Below are 22,549 nucleotides of genomic sequence, written 5' to 3'. Positions count from 1 at the left end.
TTACATTGCCTATTTGATGAGAAACGACAATGAAACGATCAGAGCAATCGGGAGGGATGGATATATTATTTTCACCACATATCTATACATTCTGGCTTCCTTGTGAGAGGAGACGCGCGTTTACTCGACAGAGTAGTGCCACTATTGGAGTCAGGCTTCGGAAGGGTCAGCTCCCCGTCTAACCTAGGCGAGGGGCGGATCGCGGGGGAAGTTGTCAGCCAAGATGGCGGTAGCGTTCTCGGCGGCTCGGATGTGGAGGCGAAGCCGAGGCCTGGGCCCGGCTGCCCTCCTGTTGCTGAGACGGCCTGGGACTCGGGGGGTGACTACATCGGTGAGTACTGGGGTCCTCTGGGCGGAGGTTCCCTAAGAAGGGATAGGCTGTCTTTTGGTTGTTTCTGAGTGTGGGGTCCCGGCAGGGTCGTCACGGGAAGAACTTTTTCCTTCTTCCTTCAGTCATGGGGCCTGCACTCTGGGCCTGGGCGCTGTCCCTCAGCTCTTCAGCTCAAGGCTAGCGCTCTACCACTTGAGCCACAGCGCTACTTCCGGCTTTTTTGCTTATGTGGTGCTGAGGAATCGAACCCAGGGCCTCAGGCATGCAAGGCAAGCGCTCTACCACTGAGCCACCTTCCCAGCCCCGGGAAGAACTTTTTTTTTGTGCCATTTCTGAGGCTTGAAGTCAGGGCCTGGACGCTATCCCTGAGGGTTTTTTTGCTTGTCTTATTCAGGCTGGTGCGAGAGTCTCAGGAACTTTTCTTCCCTAGCTGGCTTCGAACTGAGATCTTCAGATCTCAGCCTCCTGAGTAGCTAGGACTTATAGGCATAGACACCAGCGCCCTGCTAACGGGAAAACTTTATTTTATTTTTAAGATAGCCTTACAATGACTATGTAGCCCAGGCTGCCCTGGAACTGATCTTTCTCGCTTCAGTCTTCCATGATTTCGGATTGACAGATGTGCTGCCACCATGCCTGACTAAGGCATGGTGAGTAAAGACCCCTCCTGGAAGAGAGAAAGGAGAGGTGAGGTCCCCATCGTTTACTTTTGCAGGGCTTTGTATGCCTTTGCCCCTTGGCCCACATTCGAATGTTAAGATGAATTGGGTTTCTTAAAACCTATTTAATTCCCGGTGGAAAAAAAAATTAGGAACCTTTTGTGTTGCAAAAATTTTGCAGAGGAGATGATCAATATGTATTTTCTGAATTTATGAAGGGAGGAAAAAAAGTGGGAGTTTCAGATAGGGCTTGTTGGCCATATTGCTTCAAAACACTTGAGAATCCAGATGCCCAGATGCCCGTGGCTCACACCTGTAATCCTAGCTATCGGGGAGGCTGAGATTGGAGGATTGAGATTGGAAGCCAACCTATGCAGGAAAGCCCATAAGACTCTTATCTCTAGTGAACCACCAAAAAGCCAGAAGTGGAGCTGTGACTCAAGTAGAAGACCGCCAACCTTGAGTGAAAAAGCCAAACAAGAGCACAAGGCCCTGAGTTCAAGCCCCAGTACTGACTTGAGAAAGAAATCTAGTTGGAAGCCCCTGACTGAAGGAAGAGAGGCAGTGGGCTGTAGAATGGCTTTGAATCAAAATTTCAGGTAAGATAGGAGTGGTGAAATAGTTAGGTTCTGGAGCTAGACCAAGTGAGTTGCTCTGCCAGTTTCCAGTTCTGTAATCCCAAACACATCTCTGGGTCTAATTTCCTCTCTGTAAAATGCTCATATATGTTGGGGCAATATACATATATATATATATATATATATATAATGTGTTATAGAAACTGTAATGTGTTATAGATACTAAAATATGGTATATATTAGCTATATACCTAATATAGAATACTTACTGTTAGGTATATATTGTTTATTATATCCGTAACAAAGTGGGCCTGGCACATGATAAAGGCAATAGGAAATTTGACTACTGGCAACTGTTAGTGAGAGTGGGGAAGAAGGTTGACACTTACCTTTGGAGAGCAAAGAAGGTGAACTTGGGAGTAGAGTGTGAGCTAGATTGGCATTTCACTGGTGAAGGTTCTCAAGATCTCTTGAAGTTATGTCTGACCCTCTCCCCACTTCATAAGGCAAGGAAGATGGGACCTGTAGGAAGAGCTTGTGGTTAGCAGGAGGAACAGGGAGGAAGTGAAGAGGATAGGCCAGGCATGAGGGCATGAGGAGTGGGTACCTAGGAAGGGAGTTGTGGGAACCAGGTACATGCAGAGAGTTGTGAGAGCAGGGTGGGGGCAGGGCAGTCGCCTGCTTGTAGGCTATTCAATGGCTCCCCCCCCCCCCCCCCCGCACTAGTCAGATGCTATACAGCTGATCTTAGTATCTGGCAGTCATTGGCTATACAGGCAGACCTAGAGGTGAGCAGTAGTATGTGACAGGCTGAAGAAAGCTCATTTGTAGCTGATTAAATCTGTTTTCCTCCTGGTTTATGCTCCCTGTTGCTTTCCCTCATCTCCTCTATTCATTTTTTGAGGGGTTAGGTGATTGGCTTAAGGCTAATGCTCTATCACTTCAGTGACAGCACCACTTCTGGCTTTTTCTGAGTAGTTTATTGGAGATAAGATTCTCACAGGGACTTCTCTGCCCAGGCTGGCTTTGAACCTTGATCCTCAGATCTCAGCCTCCTGAGTAGCTAGGATTACAGGCATGAGCCACCAGCTCACCATTCCCTTTCTCTCTTCTTCATTTTCTCTCAGTTGTTCTAATTTTTTTGTTGTTGGGCGTGGTGGTTCTGGTACTTGAACTCTGGGACAGGGTGCTGTCCTGACCTCTTCAGCTCAAGGCAAACACTTGAGCCACTGCACCTGCTTGCTTTCTGGTGGTTAATTGGAGATAAGAATCTCAAGGACTTTCCTGCCTGAGCTGGCCAGCTGGCTTTGAACTATGACCCTCAGATCTCAACCTCCTGAGTAGCTAGGATTACAGGCCACTGGCACCCTGGCATTCTAATATATATATATATATATATATATATATATATATATATATTAGAAAAAAAGAGTCTCACAGACTTTCCTGCCCAGGCTGGCTTTGGACCTTGATCCTCAGATCTCAGCCTCCTGAGTAGCTAGGATTACAGGCATTAGCCACCAGTGCCCAGCCTTTTTATGTTTATGTGGTACTGAGGAATCGAACCCAGGGCTTCATGCTTGCAAGGCAAGCACTCTACCACTAAGCCAATTTCCCAACCCCTAAATTTTTTTTTTTTTTTTAAGTCCGGTCGTGGGGCCTGAACTCTGGGCCTGGGAGCTGTCCCTCAGCTCTTCAGCTCAAGGCTAGCGCTCTACCATTTGAGCCACAGCGCCACTTCCAGCTTTTTTCTTTTTGCTTATGTGGTGCTGAGGAATCGAACCCAGGGCCTCAGGCATGCAAGGCAAGCCCTCTACCTCTGAGCCACCTTCCCAGTCCCCCCTAAAAATTTTTTTTTGGGGTCCGGTCATGGGGCCAGAACTGGGCCCGGAAGCTGTCCCTCAGCTCTTCAGCTCAAGGCTAGCGCTCTACCACTTGAGCCACAGCACCACTTCCGGCTTTTTTCTTTTTGCTTATGTGGTGCTGAGGAATCAAACCCAGGGCCTCATGCATGCAAGGAAGTGCTCTACCACTGAGCCACCTTCCCAACCCTCCTAAAATATTTTTTAAAATTGTATTTTTTAAGGAAGTTCTGGGTTTTGAACTCAGAGCCTTACCTCCCTAGGCCATGTCTCTGGCCTTGTTTTTGTCTATGCTTTTTGCTTGGACTGAATCTTGCTACCTCTAGGTATTTCTACAGCTAGAATTACAGGAGTGAGCCCTGAGCCTGACTGTCTCTAAATTTTTGTTTTTGTTGTTGGTCATGGGGCTTGAACTCAGAGCTCAGACTCTGGGCACTGTCCCTAAACTTCTTTTGCTCAAGGCTAGCACGCTACTGCTTGAGCCACAGTGCTACTTCTGGGTTTTTCTGTTTATGTGGTATTGAGGAATTGAATCCAGGGCTTCATGCATGGTAGGTGAGCACTCTACCACTAAGCTACATTGCCAGTCCTCCCTACATTTTTCTTTTTTGTGCCAGTCCTGGGGCTTAAACTCAGGGCCTGGGCTCTGTCCTTAAACTTCTTTTGCTCAAGGCAAGCACTCTACCACTTGAGCCACACTGCCACTTCTGGGTTTCTCTGTGTACATGGTACTGAAGAATCGAACCCAGGGCTTTATGAATGCTAGATAAGCACTACTAAGCCACATTCCTAGCCCCCTCCCTACTTTTTTGAGTGGAAGAAAGGGACAGAAGTAGTAGTCAAAACATGGGGCTGGGAAGGTGGCTCAGTGGTAGAGTGCTTGTCTTGCATGCATGAAGCCCTGGGTTCAATTCCTCAGCACCACATAAGCAGAAAAAGCCGGAAGTGGTGCTGTAGCTCAAGTGGTCGAGCACTAGCCTTGAGCTGAAGAGCTGAGGGACAGCGCCCAGGCCCAGAGTTCAGGCCCATGACTGACCAAAAAAAAAAAGAAAAAGAAAAAAAGAAGTAGTAGTCAAAACAGATTTTAGACCAGAACTGTCCACTAGACCTTTCTGTGATCTTGAGAATGGTTTATATTTATGCTGTCCAGTTGAGTAGCCACCAGCCACATATAGCTACTAAACATTTCTTTGTGTGTGTGTGCCAATCTGGGTCTTGAACTCAGGGCCTGAGTGCTGTCCCTGAGCCACTTTGTGCTCCAGGCTAATATTCTACCACTTGAGCCACAGCGCCACTTTTGGCTTTTTTGAGTAGTTTCTTAGAGATAAGAGTCACTTTTCTGCTCAGGCTGGCTTCAAACCCTGATCCTCAGATCTCAGCCTCCTGAGTAGCTAGGATTACAGGCATGAGCCACTAGCACCCAGCCTACTAAACATTTTAAATGTGACTAACAACTGAAGAAATAAAGTTGTATTTGTTTTTATGTGTGCTGGTATAAAGATTTGAACTCAGGGCCTCTTGTTCTCACTAGGGCTTGGCACTCTACCATTTGTACTTCAAGTTCCTTGTTGTTTGTTTATGTGTGTGTCAATCCTGGGGCTTGTACTCAGGGCCTGGGTGCTGTCCTTGACCTTTCTTGCTGAAGCCTTAAGAGTATGGTACCACTTGAGCCACAACTTCACTTCCAGCTTTTTGGTGGTTAATTGGAGATAAGAATCTCATTGACTTTTCTGCTTGGCCTGGCTTTAAATTGTGATCCTCAGATAATCAGCTTCCTGTGTAGCTAGGAGTATAGGCATGAGCCACCAGCACCTGGCTTCCCAGATGTTTTGAGAACTCAGGGCAAAGAGGAGAAAGGAAACCCATGAGTCAATTTGTAGCTATTACTCCAGGGCCAGGTCATACCTAGCCAAACATTCACCTCTGTGACTCCGGCTTCTGTGAGTGGAGCCCTTAACCTGCTGGAAGTCAGGGGGCAGTCAGGGCTCATCATTAGCTACGTTCTTTCTGCAGCCTAGCTGTTTTTTGGGGGGACCTCTCTGGGGGCTACAGCATCCTGTGCAGTATCTTCAGCTGTAGGAGCCAGCACTGTGGGGTGAGTGGAGGTGCTCATTACTGATAATTCTGACTTGGGCTGGAAATGTGGCTTAGTGGTAGAGTGCTTGCCTAGCATGGTTCGACTCCCCAGTACCATATAAGCAGAAAAAGCCAGAAGTGGCGCTGTGGCTCAAGTGGTAGAGTGCTGAGCAAAAGCAGCTCAGGGAGTGCCCAGGCCCTGAGTTCAATCTCCAGGACTGGCAAAAAAAGAAAAAAATTCTGACTTTTGGAGACCAGTTCCCTCACGGCTTAAGGCCTTAAGAAGTCTGTCTTGGTTTTGCACATCATGAAGCACTCTTTGATATACAATGCCAACTCACATTCATTATTACATTAGTTTTGCCCCAGTACCAGCAAAATTTAAAAATAATCTGCAAATTGACTTTGTGATTCTATAACACAAGTATTCCAGTGAGGAAGTCAGTTTTATAAAGAGAGGAAAGGCTGAAGAATGTAGATGTAAGAATCAATGAACAAGCCGGGCGCTGGTGGCTCACACCTATAATCCTAGCTACTCAGGAGGCTGAGATCTGAGGATCGCAGTTCAAAGCCAGCCCGGGTAGGAGAGACTGTGAGACTCCTATCTCCAATAAACCATCAGAAAACCGGAAGTGGCGCTGTAGCTCAAGTGGTAGAGCGCTCGCCTTGAGCTGAACAGCTGAGGGACAGCGCCCAGGCCCAGAGTTCAAGCCCCACGACCAACAAAAAAAAAAAAAAAGAATCAATGAATAGAATGATCCATTCAAAGTTAACTTTCCTAGCTAGTGGGAGGTTGAGAATGGGAGGATTGTGGTTTAAGGCCAGAGAGGATCTCACTCCACTAGCCCAGACTAGCCTCAGACTCAAGATCCTTCGGCCTTAGGCTTTCTGAGTGCTGGGATGATAGGTGAGCACTGCCACATTTGGCTTTCATTGCTTTACATTTTAAATAAAATTTAATTTCAATTAAATTTTGAAACAAAAGTTCTTGATATATAATCCAAGCTGGCCTAGAATTCACAATCCTCCCTCAGCTTCCTGATTGCCTGGATTATAGGTGTGTACCACAACCGTGGCCAGCTTCTGCAGATCATTAAGCATGTGCTCTGAACCCCTTGTGTGTGTTATCCTAGGATAATATGCACGATCCTCAGAGGTCAGGGTAACTAGGATTATAGGCTCGGGCCACCAGTGCCCCGCCCTGTTTTTTTCTTTTTTAACAAAAGTATGAGGACAATCAGAGAGGAAGTATTTGCTGAACCCTGCAGTGAGCTCAGACATTGGAGTCCAGGTCAGGCTGACTCCAGAGTCAGGGTAACCCTCTCATTCCTTCCTTGATTAATTGACTATCAGGCACTTGTGTGTGTCATCCTGGATGCCAGGAGGTAACATGTGGGAGACGGACCCAACACAAAGAACCTTGTAGGCTGATGTACCAGTCCTGTGGCAGGCACTTGCAGTGGAGAGCGAGTTGCTGTGATCGGCCGGCTGCTTCCTCCTCGCTCTGGGAGGGCACATCTGCCCCGGTGGCACCAGGCCTGAACCTGCCCTGCTTTGGGGAGTGTAATTTCCTCCCTACCACAAATGCACTTAATCCTGCCCATGTGCCCACCCCTGTGTCTGTGCCCCCTCACTGGAACCTGGCAGCTGGCTGCAGCAGTGAAGGGGAGGGAGGGGACATTAGAGATCCAGCTATGCAGACCCCAGTCTGCTTTAGCTCGAGGAGGAAGCCACACTGCACTGCTGGGGCTTGAAGTCAGAGCCTCAGGCTTTTGTCCTGCCACATGAATCACTCTCCTCTCCCAGAACTTTTTGCTGTCATCATCAATCATCATCATCATCATCATCATCATCATCATCATCATTGTGCTGGTGCTAGGGCTTGAACTCAAGGCCTAAATGCTGTGCCTTAGCTTTTTCACTCAAGGCTGGCACTATACCACTTGAGCCACAGCTCTACTTTCACCTTTTTTTGGTAGTTAATTAGGTATAAGAGTCTCACAGACTTTCCTGCCCAGACTGGCTTTGAACTGTGATCCTTGAATCTCAGCCTCCTGAATAGCTAAGATTATAATTATAAGCCACAGGCATCTGGCTGCTGTGTGTGTGTGTGTGTGTGTGTGTGTGTGTGTGTGTGTGTGTGTGCGTGTGCGAGCATGTGCACTCGCATGCACACATGCCAGTCCTGGGGCTTGAACTCAAGGCCTGAGCTTCTTTTGCTCTAGACTAGCACTCTACCACTTGAGCCACAGCACCACTTCTGGCTTTTTCTGTTTATGGGGTACTGAGGAATTGACTCCAGGGCTTCATGCATGCTAGCAAGCACTCTATCACTAAGCCACATTCCCATCCCATCTGGATGTTCTTTATTTTTTTTTGTTTATTTTTGTGCTAGTACTGGGGCTTGAACTCAAAAGTCTATTTAGGTTTTGTTTGTTTGTTTGTTTTTTGTTTTGTTTTTTGCGAGTCCTGGGGCTTGAACTCAGGGCCATGGCACTGTCCCTGAGCTTCATTTTGCTGAAGGCCACTTTGCTCTACCACTTGAGCCACAGTACCACTGCCTGTTTTCTGGTGGTTAATTGGAAATAAGAGTCTCATAGACTTTCCTTCCAGGGCTGGCTTTGAACCATGATCCTCAGATCTCAGCCTCCTGAGTAGCTAGGATGACATGCATGAGCCACTGGCACCGAGCCCTATTTTATTTATTTACTTTTTTTTAGATAACATTTTCTTGTTTTTTGCCCAGGATCTGCCTTGGACTGTGGTCCTCCTACCTGAACCTCAAGCATCGCTGAGATTACAGATGTATGTGCTACATGCAGCTTGTTTTCTGAAATGATGTCTCATTAACTTTGTTGTTGTTGTACCATTGGCTTTGAACTTTACTCCTGCCATCTCTGACTCTCAAGTAGCTCAAATGACAGACAAGTGCCCCTGTGCCCAGCCAAAGCTTGGGTTTGGGGGCCTGAATCAGCCCTGCCCGGTTGGAAGGTGTGATATAGATTCCACTCCTCCCACCCAACCCCTCACCCACAAAGGTTGAGGCCTGGTGTCAGCCATTTTTGTATTTCCCTGGCTCTCATTTTCCTCTCCACGATGGCAAGTCATCCTAATGCCCTGAGAACGCGGGCGGGATATGCAAAGCACAGCCTGGCACCCATCTCATTGGTCCTGCTAAAGCGGTATCCTTTCTCTGATTCTAACAGCCAAAGTTCTCCATGCTGCTCGGTGACCAGGCAGTCAGGAGGCTGAGTGATGGAGAAAGAGCTTCATTAGCACTAAAACAGCATTGCTGGCTATCAGGCTGTCTCTTCCTTCGGTGCTTCTCCCTTCTGCCCTAGGGGAGAGTCATTTCCTCCAGCTTTCCAGGGTTCATATCAGGGAGGTATGTGGGTCCCAGATAGGTGGGTCCCTCCGTGGTCCAGTGTTTTGAAAAATAGCCTCTTTTGGAATGTGGGCTGTGGCCATCTTATCTCATGTAGGTGAACCAGCAGGAGTTGCAGTGCAGTGGGCAGAACAATCAGAGTGTCTGTGGTGATTGAAGTGACTTGTGTCTGGTTTTTGTTGTAGACATCGTTTCTGGCAAGCCCCCAGGTCTCTTGTCTCTTGGGACCTGGGCTGTTTGCAGGGAGGTTTGTGCATTCCTAGTTGGCTTAATTGTGCAGTAAATCTGTAAAAGAGATCAGCAGAAGCCAGGTCATCATCGATACTCAGGAAGCTGAACTCTGAGGATCATGGTTTGAAACCAGTCTGTGAGGCTCTTAGCTCCAGTGAACCACCAAAAAGAAGTGGAGCTGTGGCTCAAGTAATAGAGTGCTGTCTTTGAGTACAAAAGCTCAGGGACGGGCTGGGAAGGTGGCTCAGTGGCAGAGCGCTTGCCTTGTATGCCTGAGGCCCTGGGTTCGATTCCTCAGCACCACATAAGCAAAAAGAAAAAAGCCGGAAGTGGCGCTGTGGCTCAAGTGGTAGAGCCCTAGCCTTGAGCTGAAGAGCTGAGGGACAGCGCCCAGGCCCAGAGTTCAGGCCCCATGACCGGACCAAAAAAAAAAAAAAAAGCTCAGGGACAATGCTCAGGCCCTGAGTTCAAGCCCCACAATTGGCAAAAAAAAAAAAAAAAAAAAAAAAAAAAAATCAGAGACCGAGAAACCCCTGGGCATCAGGGCTCCATGGGGTGGGGGAGAGAGCATGGTACCTTTTCATGACCTGGTGAGGCGTGGTGCACCACAAGACTCCTCCCCACTGCACACACTGGTCCCCACTTCTTCACTCCTTGGCCTTTGCATATAATGTTCCCCCTTGCCCAGAATGTTCCTCCTGGGCTGCTTGTGTCCTGTGTGGCCCAGCTTCCAAATCACCTCCTCAGAAAAGCCTTCTCGGCCTCTCCTGTGGGAGGGCTGGAATCCCCACCTCTTTGCACGCCCAGCCCCTGCTCTCCTCCCTGAAACCTTGCACAGGGCTAGGAACAGAGCAGGGGCTCAAATATTTGTTGAGTAGGCTGGTGGATCTTACTGCAGGAGCCAGAGCTGGCGGAGAGGGGTCAGAAGCTTATGGAAGGGTTCGCCAGGCTGTGGGAAAGGAGGTCTCTGGAGAACAGGGGAAGGGAGGGGAGGAAAGGGAGAGGAGAGAAAGAGGCAGGGACAAGAGAGTGGAGGTATGGTAGAATTCCCAGCCAGCATCTTTTCTGCATTGACTCTATGTCTTCCAGACCCTGATCCTATGTCTTGCAGACATTCTGCTGAATATTTTACATACACAGTCTTTACACCATAATATTTTCACCAAGTGATCTCCATTTTGAAGGCAGGGAACACATGAAAAAAGATTTAAACCCAGGCAGTCTGGCTCTTAAGAGCTGGAAGCCTTATTTGAGCATAGTAGTACACTCTTGTAATCCCAGCCCTTGGGACACTGAGGAGGAAAATCTTAAATTCAAGACTAGCCTGCACTGGGGCACTGGTGGCTCATACCTATAATTCTAGCAAACGGGGGAGGATTGCAGTTTGAAGCCAGCCCAAGTGGGAAAGTCCATAAGACTCTTTTGTCGTCGGTCATGGGGCTTGATCTCTGGGCCTGGGTACTGTCCCTCAGCTCTTCAGCTCAAGGTGAGTGCTCTACTGCTTGAGCCACAGTGCTACTTCTGGTTTTCTAGTGGTTTATTGGAGATAAGAGTCTCAGAGTCTTTCCTGCCCAGGCTGGCTTTAAAAGGTGAGCCTCAGACCTCAGCCTCCTGAGTAGCTAGGATTACAGGAGTGAGCCACCAATGCCCAGCTTCCATGAGACTCTTATCTCCAGTGAATCAGAAAACTGGAAGTGGAGCTGTGGCCCAAAGTGGTAGAGTGCTAGCCTTGAGAAACAGAGATCAGGGATAGTATCTAGGACATAAGTTCAAGCCCCATGACTGACCAAAAAAAAGACTAGGCTAGGCCAACTTGTATCAAAAACAGAAAAAAAATAAACAAAAAAAGACCTAAGTTTGGGGCTGGGAAGGTGGCTCAGTGGTAGAGCGCTTGCCTTGCATGCCTGAGGCCCTGGGTTCGATTCCTCAGCACCACATAAACAAAAAGAAAAAAGCGGGAAGTGGCACTGTGGCTCAAGTGGTGGAGCACTAGCCTTGAGCTGAAGAGCTGAGGGACAGTACCCAGGCCCAGAGTTCAGGCCCCACGACCGGACCTAAAAAAAACAAAAGAGCTAAGTTCTCTTCTGGGTGGTCTCCTTAGTGTGTGGTATTGGGGTCAGTAGGGAAACTGGGTGGGAATGAGTGCCAGCCTTAGAAGTGGGAGATGGAGAAGTATTTATGGCCAGCCTGGGGAGATCATGGATGTCACAATGAAGAGTATAGGCCTGTGGACTCTCTTTAAGAGCTCTATGTGGGGTATGTATTTTTGTTTGTTCTTCATGATGCTGGGGCTTACAGCCAGGGCCCAGGCTTGCAGAGTGAGTGCTCTGCTGTTTCTAGCTGTTACTGTTTGTGTTCTGATCTTACAGATAAGGAAACTGAGACACACACTGTAGTAACTTGCCAAAGGTGTCACCCTATGAATGTGTTAAAGGCCCCGTGTGTTGGCAAATGCCTGTAATCCCAGCAGCTCGTGAAGTGGAGGCAGCAGTATTGCAGTTTAACGTTAGCCCAGGCAACAAGCTCCACTAATAAAAAGTTGGGTGTAGGGGTTCACACCTATCATCTCAGCTATATAGGAAATATAATAGGATCATAGTCCAGGCCCACTTGAAGAAAATCAGGAAAGCAAAAAGGACTGGGGGTTTGGTTCAAGTGCCCTGGTAAGAGCAAGGCCCTGAGTTCAAACCCCAGCATGTACGCGAGCGCACCCCCCCCCCCCAGAGTCCAGGCCACCAGAGCTGAGTGATGTGGAGCTCCTAACACTGGCCCCTTTCCCCCAGCACCCCTGCAGGCAGCAGCAGCAGTTCTCATCCCTGGATGACAAGCCCCAGTTTCCGGGGGCCTCTGCCGAGTTCGTAGACAAACTGGACTTCATCCAGCCCAACGTCATCTCCGGAATCCCCATCTACCGCGTCATGGACCGCCAGGGCCAAATCATCAACCCCAGCGAGGACCCCCATGTGAGGCTGCTCCCTGCTCCGCCCCCCCACTCCCAAGCCCCTTGCCCACATCCCCGCTCGTCCTGACTTCCCCTGTCTGCCTGTGCGTCTTCACAGCTGCCCCAGGAGGAGGTACTCAAGTTCTACAGGAGCATGACGCTGCTCAACACCATGGACCGAATCCTTTATGAGTCCCAGCGGCAGGTGTGTGTGTGCGCGCACGCGTGCACGCACGCGTGTATGCCCATGCACTCTAGCACGCACATGCTTGGGGTCGTGTGCATGCACATGTGCGACCAGAGGGCCCCTCCTGGGAGTAGGAGGATGGAGATCCTCTGGCCATGGGGATTTTGAGGCTCTAGAAGAAAAATAGGGTGGGGGGTTGTCCAGCCCAAGGACAGAAGGATGGACTTAGTCACTAAAAACGCATACTGTGTGCCTAGCTCGGCACCCTGTGTTAGGAGAGGGCAGAGGGACAAGGCCCAGGCCCAGGCCCAGGCCGGCCGCAGTCTTCTGGATTTCAGCCTCCTGAGTAGGATTACAGGTGAGAGCTGCTAGTTCTTGGTCCTTTTCTTTCTGCATGTGTTGGCCACCTTGGTTTTGTTTATTTTGAAAATGTTTTCATACTGATACTAAAACTTGAACTCAGGACATAGGCACTGTCCCTTAGCTTTCTTGTTCAAGGCTGGTGCTCTACTACTTGAGCCACACCTGCATTTCTGGCCCTTTTTTTGGCGGGGGGGGGGGGGGGGGGGGGGGATTAATTTCTGCCTAGGCTGGCTTTCATCCTTGATCCTCACATCTCAGCCTCCTGAATAGTTAGGATGACAGACAGGTATAAGCCAGTGGCACGCGGCTTAGAAGAAAGCGCCGGTGGCTCACACCTGTCATCCCAGCTACACAGGAGGCTAAGGATAGAGATTCAAAGCCAGCCTGGACAAAAAAAGTCCCCTGAGACTCTTTTTTTTTTTTTTTTTTGGGTCCGGTCGTGGGGCCTGAACTCTGGGCCTGGGCGCTGTCCCTTAGCTCTTCAGCTCAAGGCTAGCACTCTACCACTTGAGCCAGTGCCACTTCCGGCTTTTTTCTTTTTGCTTATGTGGTGCTGAGGAATGGAACCCAGGGCCTCAGGCATGCAAGGCAAGCGCTCTACCACGGAGCCACCTTCCCAGCCCTCCCCTGAGACTCTTATCGCCAATGAATCACTCAAAAACCTGAAGTGGTGCTGTGGCTCAACGTGGTAGAGCACTAGCCTTTAACAAAAGAGCTCAGGGACAGTGTCCAGGCCCCAAGTTCAACCCCCATAACCAACAAAAAAAAAGCAAGAAAGCACTTGTTCAGCAGCTGCAAAACCAGGCCCACACATGTAGCATGTGGAGGAGAGCACATGCCAGGGGTTCTGCAGCTCTGAGCCAGACTTCTTGGAGCCCTGGACCTAGTTGGCATCTCTCTTCAGTGCTTCACAGCAGGCTCAAGCTTGCAGACTTGCCTTCCCCGTGTCCTCCTGTGGTCTAGGTCTCAGAGACAGGCCCCTTCCGCAACCTGGGACCCTGCATTTTATCTTTCCCACCTTCCCCTGGCCTCCCTGTTCTCCCTTCAGTCTCCACTTCCAGGTGCTGCCTTAGAAGTATTCAGTGGTTTAGCAGCCCTGCCAGGCACCCAGCCTCTGCCTCTGCTTTACCCTTTTGGTGTGTTAGTACACACCTGGGCATGTTGCCTCATGCTCACAGAATGGCTGCCACAGGTTGAACATCATGGCTCTGCGCAAGGTAGAAGGAGGTGGAGACAGAGATGGTGCCAGCAGAGGCTTCTTCTGCTGTCCAGAAGGCAAAGGCAGACTTCCTCTGCAGCCTCTGGCTAATACTGACCCACGTCGGGCTGCCACGAAGACCAAGAGCACCAGTGTCTTCGGCAGGCCTTGGGAGCTGGCCGGGCACCTGGGTGGTCCCCTCCATCACCACTAACAGCTTTTGAAGGCTCACCCCTCTGCCCCTCCCTGGCTGCCAGGCCACCGCCTCCTCTCCTGGCTCCCTGCCACCACCTGCTGAGAGACTTGGGAAATACAAGGGTGACCTCACTGCCCCTCTGAGAGCCATCAGCAGCAGGGAGGCGGCTGGATTAGGGTGTGCTGTCAGTGGGCAGGGTCACACAGTTCTGTTTCTGCCCAGTGTAACCTCCACGTCCGGGTCTTGCCACCCCCAGGGCCGGATCTCCTTCTACATGACCAACTACGGCGAGGAGGGGACCCACGTGGGGAGTGCCGCTGCCCTGGACAGCACCGACCTGGTGTTTGGCCAGTACCGGGAGGCAGGTACTCAGCCCTGGGGTTCCCTCGGGGGCCTACACATCCTCCCCACAAGTGCTTTCCCATGGACGTCCACGAAGCCAGAGGAGGCGTGGGCCACCCCTCTCCTCCCCTCCCCTGAAAGCCAGGGAGGGAAGGGACCGTGTCTCAGCTGGGCGTGTGGCGTGTGCAGTCCACCCAGTGCAGTGTCCTGAGTGGAGGCTGGGGTGAAGCTAAACGCCCACAATTGGAGGCAGGACACCGAGCCAGCGACGCAGGCGCAGCTCAGGGCCTCTTAGTCAGGAGCTGTGCCTTTTATGGCAGCTGGGCGTCCACCAGGGCTTTTGTTTGCAGAAAGGCCTTTACTGCTGGACTCGGGTGGACAGGTGTGAATTAGTGGCTGTACTGGCAGGAACCATATTACTTGGAACTCTTTAAAAAGTTTCCTGTGGCTGGGCGGGAGAGAGGGAGGGAGGGCGAGTCTTGGACTAGGGTGTGGCTCAGTGGTGAGGCCCTTACCTAGCATGCCTGGGGCCCTGCATTTCATATCTTGTACCATCAACAGAACAAAAAAGGCGGATTTCTGCCACCTCTTCACAAACTGGACTGTCTAGTCTGATCCTTAGAACAGGCCCAGGCTTTCTAGAAGGCCTACTCACTGAGTCCTGTCTATGGCACCTGCTGATTTTCTGGGAACCTTTCACTTTGTCCACCTTTTACAGTTGTTGCTATCATTGTGTATTTGAAACCAAGGCTGGCCTGGATCTTACGATCCTCCTACTTCAGCCTCCTGAGTGCTGGGATTACAGGCATCCGCCACCATACCCCTTTCTGTGTCCACACTGGGAATCAGGCACTTTGGGGAGCAAGAGGCTGGCCCTGGGTAACCCACAGATTGGGTGTGTACTTCCACCCCCTCACAGCTGCCTCTTGTCCTAGGTGTGCTGATGTACCGCGAGTACCCCCTGGAACTCTTCATGGCCCAGTGCTACGGCAACATGAGCGACCCCGGCAAGGGGCGCCAGATGCCCGTGCACTATGGCTGCAAGGAGCGCCACTTTGTCACTATATCCTCTCCACTGGCCACGCAGATCCCTCAAGGTCCTGACCTGCCACACACCCCTCACCATGGGCCCAGCCTTCAGAGCTTGGCCCAGGCTCTGGGAGGCTGTGTCCCCCTGGGGCTAGCGTGACCCCACCCTGGGATTCCTAGACTCTGGTCCCCTTCCCCTCACTGTCCTTGATCATAAGGTAAAAGCCATTATGAGCCCTTGTCTGCACTACAAAGAGCAGACGGGAAGTCAGAGGGGAGGGGCAGGTGGGGAGCAGTGGGCCTTGTCACCTGTAGAGTCCCCAGAGCTCAGCCTAGGTCCCCTCACCACCGTCTCTAGAAAGGGGGCCACTCAGGGTACCAGACCTGCACAGGGATTGGAACCCCTCACTGGCCCCTTTTGGTGTTGGGTGGGCCCTCCCAGAGTGACCACCTGAGCGAAGCACTGGGGGGGGGGTGCGGGTTGCGGCAGCAGTGGGCTGTGGTTGGGGTCTCAGCTCACAGCCCTCTTCTTCCCGGGCAGCTGTGGGAGCGGCCTATGCGGCCAAGCGGGCCAACGCCAACCAGGTGGTCATCTGTTACTTTGGAGAGGGGGCGGCCAGCGAGGGCGATGCCCACGCCGGCTTCAACTTCGCCGCCACCCTCGAGTGCCCCATCATCTTCTTCTGCCGGAACAACGGCTACGCCATCTCCACACCCACCTCCGAGCAGTACCGGGGGGATGGCATCGGTAAGGGCCCCGCCCCCCCCAGCACCCCATTCCTACCTTGCTCTCTTCCCGTGATACCTGGCACCAGGGAAGGCACAGGAGTTGGTGAGGGAGCCTGTCTGGCTCTCTTCCCTCCTTTTCTCCCTCCTTCTGCCTTCCTGCCCCCCTCTTTGCTTGGGGGCCCTCCCGTCCCCCCCATTTTCCTCATCTGAGCCCTGGACCCGACGGACCTTCCTCCTGTCCCCACAGCGGCACGAGGCCCCGGCTACGGCATCATGTCCATCCGCGTGGACGGCAACGATGTGTTCGCCGTGTACAATGCCACCAAAGAGGCCCGGCGACGAGCTGTGGCCGAGAACCAGCCCTTCCTCATCGAGGCCATGACCTACAGGTGCCTGCCTTCCTCCCGCTCCCCCTCCCCAACCCCCCGTCGCTGTCCCCAAAACATGGCCATCACCCTGTGACATCTGTGGCCTGCCTCCCCGCTCTGGGAGACCCCCTCCTGACCCGGCCCCTCTGTGGCAGGATCGGCCACCACAGTACAAGTGACGACAGTTCGGCGTACCGCTCCGTGGACGAGGTGAACTACTGGGACAAGCAGGACCACCCCATCTCCAGGCTGAGGCACCATCTGCTCAGCCGCGGCTGGTGGGACGAGGAGCAGGAGCGGGCCTGGCGGAAGCAGTCGCGCAAGAAGGTGAGCGCCAGCCTCCGGGCACCCGGGCACGATGCTGTCCATCCTGAGTGTGGACAGTGCAGCCAGCCATGTCCTCACAGTCCCTTCATCTTTGAGGAGGGCCCTGGGGCACCCACTTGAGAAGTGGGAGAATTGGGTCCACGTGTGGTGAGACTCCCCCACCCAGAGGCCAGCAGATGCCCACCTCAGCTGAGATTGGAGCCGGGGTGGCACTCCCATGGTGAGGGCAGGCCTGGGGTCAGGCAAGGGCCCTGCGTCCTGGCCACACCCCGAGGACATCACCCTAGATACGTCCCTTCCATCCTGTGCCCCTGAGCCCACCACTGAGAGACTACAGATCCCTGCACTAGTACAGTGCCAGGCTCCTGCCAAGCCGGCCTGCAAGGATCTGCCTGGTGCCTGCTGGGGATGGGGCGTGGTGGTTGTCCCCTGGCTAAGGTCCCTTAGGGAGGCCAGGCCGTGGGGAACCGCAGCCTCCCACCCTCTCATGTCCCCCAGGTGATGGAGGCCTTCGAGCAGGCAGAGCGGAAGCTGAAGCCCAACCCCAACCTGCTCTTCTCCGACGTGTACCAGGAGATGCCCGCCAGGCTCCGCAAGCAGCAGGAGGCCCTGGCCCGGCACCTGCAGGCCTATGGGGAGCACTACCCACTGGACCACTTTGACAAGTGAGGCCTCCTGTGCACAGTGGGGAGGGCTGGCCAGCCCCCCCCCCCCCAACGGACTCAGTGGGGAGGCCCCCAGCCAGCCAGACACCGCCTCTGCAACCTGTCTCATCCCTGCTCTTCCAGGCTGTGCCACTTGGGGGCAGTGTTTGCAGCGGTTCCTAGGCTAGCCTGTTACAGTGCCTTCCCCAGGGGCCGGGCCAGGGCCTTGGCCCGGAAGCCCCTGTTTATCAGGGCTGGCCTCGGGCACAGCTCTGGAGCTTGCCTGGTGAGAGCTGGTCAGCAGACTGAATAAACTGATGACAGTTGGTTCTCTGCCTGCTCTGGTCCCTGCTTTCCTGGAGTCGGGGCGCAGGGGTGAATCCAGCATGGTCGGCGTGGCACACCCTGGGCTTCTGCTTTTAGAGATTAAACCAAAGGCTCTGCCACATCTGCTTCCCCTGGAAGCTTGCACAAGCCAAGCTGGAGGGTCGGCCTGGCTGACGAAGGGGGGTGGAGACTGCCACCTGCTCTCCTCCATGGACTGACACAAGCCTGGCCGTGTCCAGGACGCCCATCAGAGATGCCCAGCAAGGAAGGGAGTCTGGCCGTGAGGGTCAGAACTCAGCTGAGCCTCATTCCACTCGGTGGGGATGGGGTTGGGGGGAGTCACACACACACACAAAAACAACTCCAGGCCTTAGAGTGGGGAGTGCATTTTTCAAAGACAAGAAAGTAGACAAACCACCTGAGATGGACGCCAGTGGCTCACACCTGTAATCCTGGCTACTCAGGAGGCTGAGCTCTGAGGCTCACGGTTCAAAGCCAGCCCAGGCAGGAAAGTCCATGAGACTTATCTCCAATGAACCACCAGAAAACTGGAAGTGGTGCTGTGGCTCAAGGGGTAGAGCGCTTGCCTTGAGCTGGAGAGTTCAGGGACAGCACCCAAGCCGAGTTCAAGCCCCAGGACAGACCAAACAAACAAAACTGCCAAGTTCCTGTCCAGAGGGGATCCAGGGGAGGTGGGGGAGGGCTGCCACACCGTCTGCATTCTCTCAGTCCCAGAGCTTGGCCTCACACCTGGGGCTTCAGCACTGGAGCCGGGGGTCCTGCAGCTGCCTCCACAGCCGGATGCTGGTTTGGGGGCTGAGGGGCTGCACGAGCAGCAGGCCTTGGAGTGTGCAGGGGCTCACACCATGGCCTGCTGGCCAGGCTGTGCGGAAGCCTGGGTGGGCCCGGGGCACCAGGCCCAGGGCACGGAAGCAAAGGCCAGTGTAGACATCATCGAAGGGGAAGGGTGCCACACGGCCCGCCGCCTGCAACAGCCAGGGAGCCAGGCGCCCCGCGATCACGTAGCCACCCCCGCTCGTGTAGGCTGGGTAGCTGCCTTCGTAGAAGGACTCTGGCACATAGAAGGGTTTTCCTGCATTCCGGAGGGGGTTGGCTTTGGTGAAGACCTCACCCAGGTAGAGACTTCGGGCCCAGGTAGGTGGCAGGGACTGCAGGTGTTCCAGCAGGGCGGGGATGTGTACAAAAGCATCATCCTGAACTTGCAGGACAAAACTGACATCCGGGCAGTGGTGGCCCAGCCAGGCGAACAGCTGCAGGTCTTTGAGCGTCCGGTTGTATGGGACATCCAGGAAGTCCCAGAGCAGCAGGTCCCGGTAGCGCCGGCTCTCCCAGGCCACCAGGGAGCTCAGGTCAGGTCCCCCGCTGCCCAGTGGGGACCCCAGCAGGAAGAGAAGCCGGACCCCAGGAGCTGCACCGCCCCAGGTCTCCCTCACTGCCTGTCGTTCTGCAAAACGCCCTGGTTCTGACTTCACCGCCAACAGCAGGTAGGGGACATCGGTGGCAGAGCAGCCTGCCACGGGGCTGGCTTCCCCAGCGGGCAGCCACCGTGGGAAACTCCTGCAGGCCGCTGACAGCAAGAAGCGGTGCAAATCCTTGGGGTAGCTGGCAAAGTCGAGGATCTCGGCTGCCGCTGCAGCCCCCCAAGCCTGGCAGTCCTCACTGGGCAGCACCCCCAACTGCCACTGCTGCTGGTTCCAGTAAGTGGCGGGCAGTGGGTAGGTCTGGCCCAGGCGGACGGAGAGGTTGGCAGGCAGGGTGGGCTCAGTGCTGGCTGTGGGGCCGGGCAGGGTGTCCCGGGATCCTGGGTAGGCCTTGCCGAGCCGGGGCTCTGACGTCCACTCGATGTACACTTTGAGGCCCAGGAGCGTAAGCAGCGCTGACAGGCAGAGTAGGCACTTGGGGCAGCGCATGACCCGGGCCCGGGCAATCTGCCACCTAGGAAGCTGCAAGGGGGCCACCCAGGGGTGAGGGCTGGGGCCTCCAGAGGGGGCCAGCCAGGCCTGGCCAGCAGCCTCAGTCTCTAGAAGACCCAGCCACTCGCTGACCCTAGGCAGCTGTCCCCTAGGACTCTAGATCAGGGCTCTCCCCCCCCCCCTTCTCTTGCTTTTCCTTCCTAGAAGCCAGGAGATGGACCTGTCCCCAGCCCCTCCCCGGTGCAGTCGCACCTTGATGGCCCCTCAAGTGAGCTCCTCAGCCAGGAGCTGGTGTTAAACTGTAATTCTAACTACTCAGGAAGCTGAGATCGGGAGGACAGAGATTTGAAGCCAACCCGGGCAGGAAAACGAAAAGAAAAATCACCCATGAAGCAGCAAAATGCCGGGCCGTGGGCGTGGCTCAAGTAGTGAAGTGCCAGGGGAGAGAGCAAGAAAAAGCTGACCGGAGAGGGAGCAGCGGAGTTCAAGCCCTGGAACTGGCCCAACAAACAAATCGGGGGTGCAGTGGGGGGGAACCCAGCCTCACCCCGGGAGCTGGGGGTGGGGGTCCCGGCTCCCCTGTACCCACCTCTGGGTCCGGCGCGGCTCGGGTCGGGCCCTGCCGGGGGCTGCCTCCGCGCTGCCCGGGCTGGTGTCCGGCTGCGAGAGCGGAGGGGAGGGAGGGGAGAGGGGAGGGAGGGGAGGGAGGGGAGGGAGCGGGGCCCCAGGGGCCGGGCGGGGCCGGGGCGGGGCCGAGGGCCGGCCGGGGAACGGGAGGCCGGCCCGGGGGACGCGGGCGTGTTGGGGCTGGCTAACTGCGGGGAGCGTGCTGGGGTGACCGCCGGCGCGCGGGGTCACCCCGCCAGGCCGGGGGGGGGGAAGCGAGGGGGGGACGGGGGGGGAAGCGGGCCGCCCGGGGCCCTGGAGCACCGAGCTCGAGGGAGGGGTGAGGCCGAGTCCCAAAGGGGAAAAGAGGGGGAGGAGGTCTGGGCAGGGCCCGGCCTGGGGGCGCCCCGACGGGCTGAGGGGCCTGGGGGGGAGGGGGCCGGGGGGAGGGGTGGGGTGGGGTCAAGTGTCAGCCCGGGAGACCTCGGTTGGGCGTGGGGGGGGGCGAGAGCTGAGGTGAGAGGCGTGGGAAGGGGGAAACTGAGGCCGGGAGAGCAGCTGGGGTTGGGGAGAGGCCGGGAAGGATCCGGAAAGAAAGGGCGCTAGAGGATGCCGGGGTGGGGAGCCCCGGGGTGCGGCCGACCCCGCCGCCCTCCCACTGAACAATCCCTCGGTGCCCGGCGGCCCCGCGCCCCGCCCCGCCCCGCCCCGCCCCGCCCCGCCCTCGCCCCGCGCGGCCGGGCCCGCCCACCCCCGGGGACCGTGGGGTGTCTGCCCGTGTTTATCTCGAGGCCCTCCCGGGGGCCCTGACTGTTGGGGCTGCCTGCTGTCTGGGGAGCCTGGGAGTTGGGGGCTGGGGCCTCTGCCTTCCCAGATCTTTCCAGGACCTCGTGGTGGTGGAAGTCAGGGGCCTCACCGAGCCTGGGCACACACACACACACCCATCTCAGAGAGGGAGATCTGTCCTGAGATCACCCCACAACCCCCCCCTGATTTCCTCCCCGCCCCAGCTGTGAATAATGGAGCCCCTCTGCCAGACCCTCCACCCCGCGACAGCTGGAGGAAGGGAGCGAGGAGGAAATGGGGGTGGCTAATGGAATAAGAGCTAGATGGGGAACTCTGCCAGGGACTGGGCTGGGCCAAGCCCACTTCACCCCAGGGCTTAAATAGAGAAGGGTTCAAGGGCTCCCTGAATTCTGGCTCATCTGGCTGCCTCCTTTGAGAAACCTCTGCCTCGCGCCCCCCCCCCCCTCTGCCCCCTTCAGATTGTGTGTTCCAGCCTAGGTCTAATCAGGAAGGAGAAGCCAGGCCCGCAGCGGGAGCAGGGTTCAGTTCTGAGTGGTTACAGCCATAACATGTAATTGGGCAATGAGGAGTGGGTGGCTGTGGGGTTTCTCCTGGTGCACCCCAGTTATGAGGATGTGCAGGTGGTGTGATTACTCCTAGGCTAATTAAGCCTTTGCTAACTAGGTTTCTGGTGGGTCCAAGTTCCAGTGAAACAAACAAGTAGCTCTTAGAACCACCTCCAGTTGAACACCTTGGCTCACACCTGTAATCCTAGCCATTAAAGAGGCCTAGGCAGGCAAATCTGACTCTTATCTAACCAATAAGAAAAGCCAGAAGTCTGTGCTGGGAATGTGGCCTATTGGTAGTCTTATGCTTAGATAAGGATCCCCAAAGACCACCAAGGAGCCGAATCCGATGCAAGCACACCAGCCTCGTTTATTACAAGCTCAAGACCCACAACCATTACCCACACAGCGGGTCAGAGTTGAGAGCCATGACCCTTCCTTCAGCAGAGTTTTTTTTTTTTTTTTTTTTTTTTGTCGGTCGTGGGGCTTGAACTCTGGGCCTGGGCGCTGTCCCTCAGCTCTTCAGCTCAAGGCGAGCACTCTACCACTTGAGCTACAGCGCCACTTCCGGTTTTCTGGTGGTTTATTGGAGATAGGAGTCTCACGGTCTCTCCTGCCCGGGCTGGCTTTGAACCGCGATCCTCAGATCTCAGCCTCCTGAGTAGCTAGGATTACAGGCGTGAGCCACCAGCGCCCGGCTCCTTCAGCAGAGTTTTTATAGGGTTTCAGGGGCATTCTATACACCATAGCATCACTTAGCAAATCATATCGCACCATGGGAAATTCATAAAATAATTCTAAAAGATGATTAGCATCACCAGTGGGTTGGCTGGTTCATGGGGCTGATGCTCTTCTAAATGACTGGATAAAGCAGATGATCTCGG

The 22,549-nt window shown here is 54.3% G+C and overlaps 2 protein-coding genes across 3 annotated transcripts; one reads left to right on the top strand and one right to left on the bottom strand.

Moving 5' to 3' along the window:
* The first annotated feature begins 195 nt into the window (after positions 1-195).
* On the top strand, positions 196-17,775 carry LOC138811180 (2-oxoisovalerate dehydrogenase subunit alpha, mitochondrial). Of its 2 annotated transcripts, none has more exons than XM_069998851.1 (9): positions 196-331; positions 11,906-12,085; positions 12,182-12,268; positions 14,264-14,372; positions 15,285-15,446; positions 15,920-16,126; positions 16,355-16,496; positions 16,631-16,802; positions 17,301-17,775. In XM_069998851.1, exons 1-9 carry the CDS (start codon positions 224-226, stop codon positions 17,469-17,471), a joined length of 1,338 nt encoding a protein of 445 aa, XP_069854952.1. In that variant the 5' UTR covers positions 196-223; the 3' UTR covers positions 17,472-17,775. The 2 variants fall into 2 exon arrangements, with proteins under 2 accessions (XP_069854952.1, XP_069854953.1); XM_069998852.1 differs by lacking the exon at positions 196-331 and adding an exon at positions 1,414-1,589.
* Positions 17,776-18,156: 381 nt separating this feature from the next.
* On the bottom strand, positions 18,157-20,358 carry LOC138811350 (UDP-GlcNAc:betaGal beta-1,3-N-acetylglucosaminyltransferase 8-like). Its single transcript, XM_069999091.1, has 2 exons — positions 20,297-20,358; positions 18,157-19,737 (listed from the first exon to the last, which is right to left on the bottom strand). The coding sequence occupies exon 2, from the start codon at positions 19,702-19,704 to the stop codon at positions 18,532-18,534; it is 1,173 nt and encodes a 390-aa protein (XP_069855192.1). The 5' UTR covers positions 19,705-19,737; positions 20,297-20,358; the 3' UTR covers positions 18,157-18,531.
* Positions 20,359-22,549: the final 2,191 nt, after the last annotated feature.

Source organism: Dipodomys merriami, unplaced genomic scaffold (assembly GCF_024711535.1).
Source record: "Dipodomys merriami isolate MVZ:Mamm:240054 unplaced genomic scaffold, mDipMer1.0.p SCAF_52, whole genome shotgun sequence".
Lineage (NCBI taxonomy): Eukaryota > Metazoa > Chordata > Mammalia > Rodentia > Heteromyidae > Dipodomys > Dipodomys merriami.
The sequence above is the reverse complement of the archived record's forward strand: the minus strand, read 5'-3'. Positions and strand labels throughout refer to the sequence as shown.

What these genes read in the sequence shown, in the direction of transcription:
- LOC138811350 (XM_069999091.1), bottom strand. Translation starts at nt 19,704, where the DNA reads ATGCGCTGCCCCAAGTGCCTACTCTGCCTGTCAGCGCTGCTTACGCTC.
- LOC138811180 (XM_069998851.1), top strand. Translation starts at nt 224, where the DNA reads ATGGCGGTAGCGTTCTCGGCGGCTCGGATGTGGAGGCGAAGCCGAGGC. An exon ending in TTTATGAGTCCCAGCGGCAG is followed by an intron (nt 12,269 to 14,263) that starts GTGTGTGTGTGC and finishes TGCCACCCCCAG; the next exon opens with GGCCGGATCTCCTTCTACAT. An exon ending in ATCGAGGCCATGACCTACAG is followed by an intron (nt 16,497 to 16,630) that starts GTGCCTGCCTTC and finishes CCTCTGTGGCAG; the next exon opens with GATCGGCCACCACAGTACAA.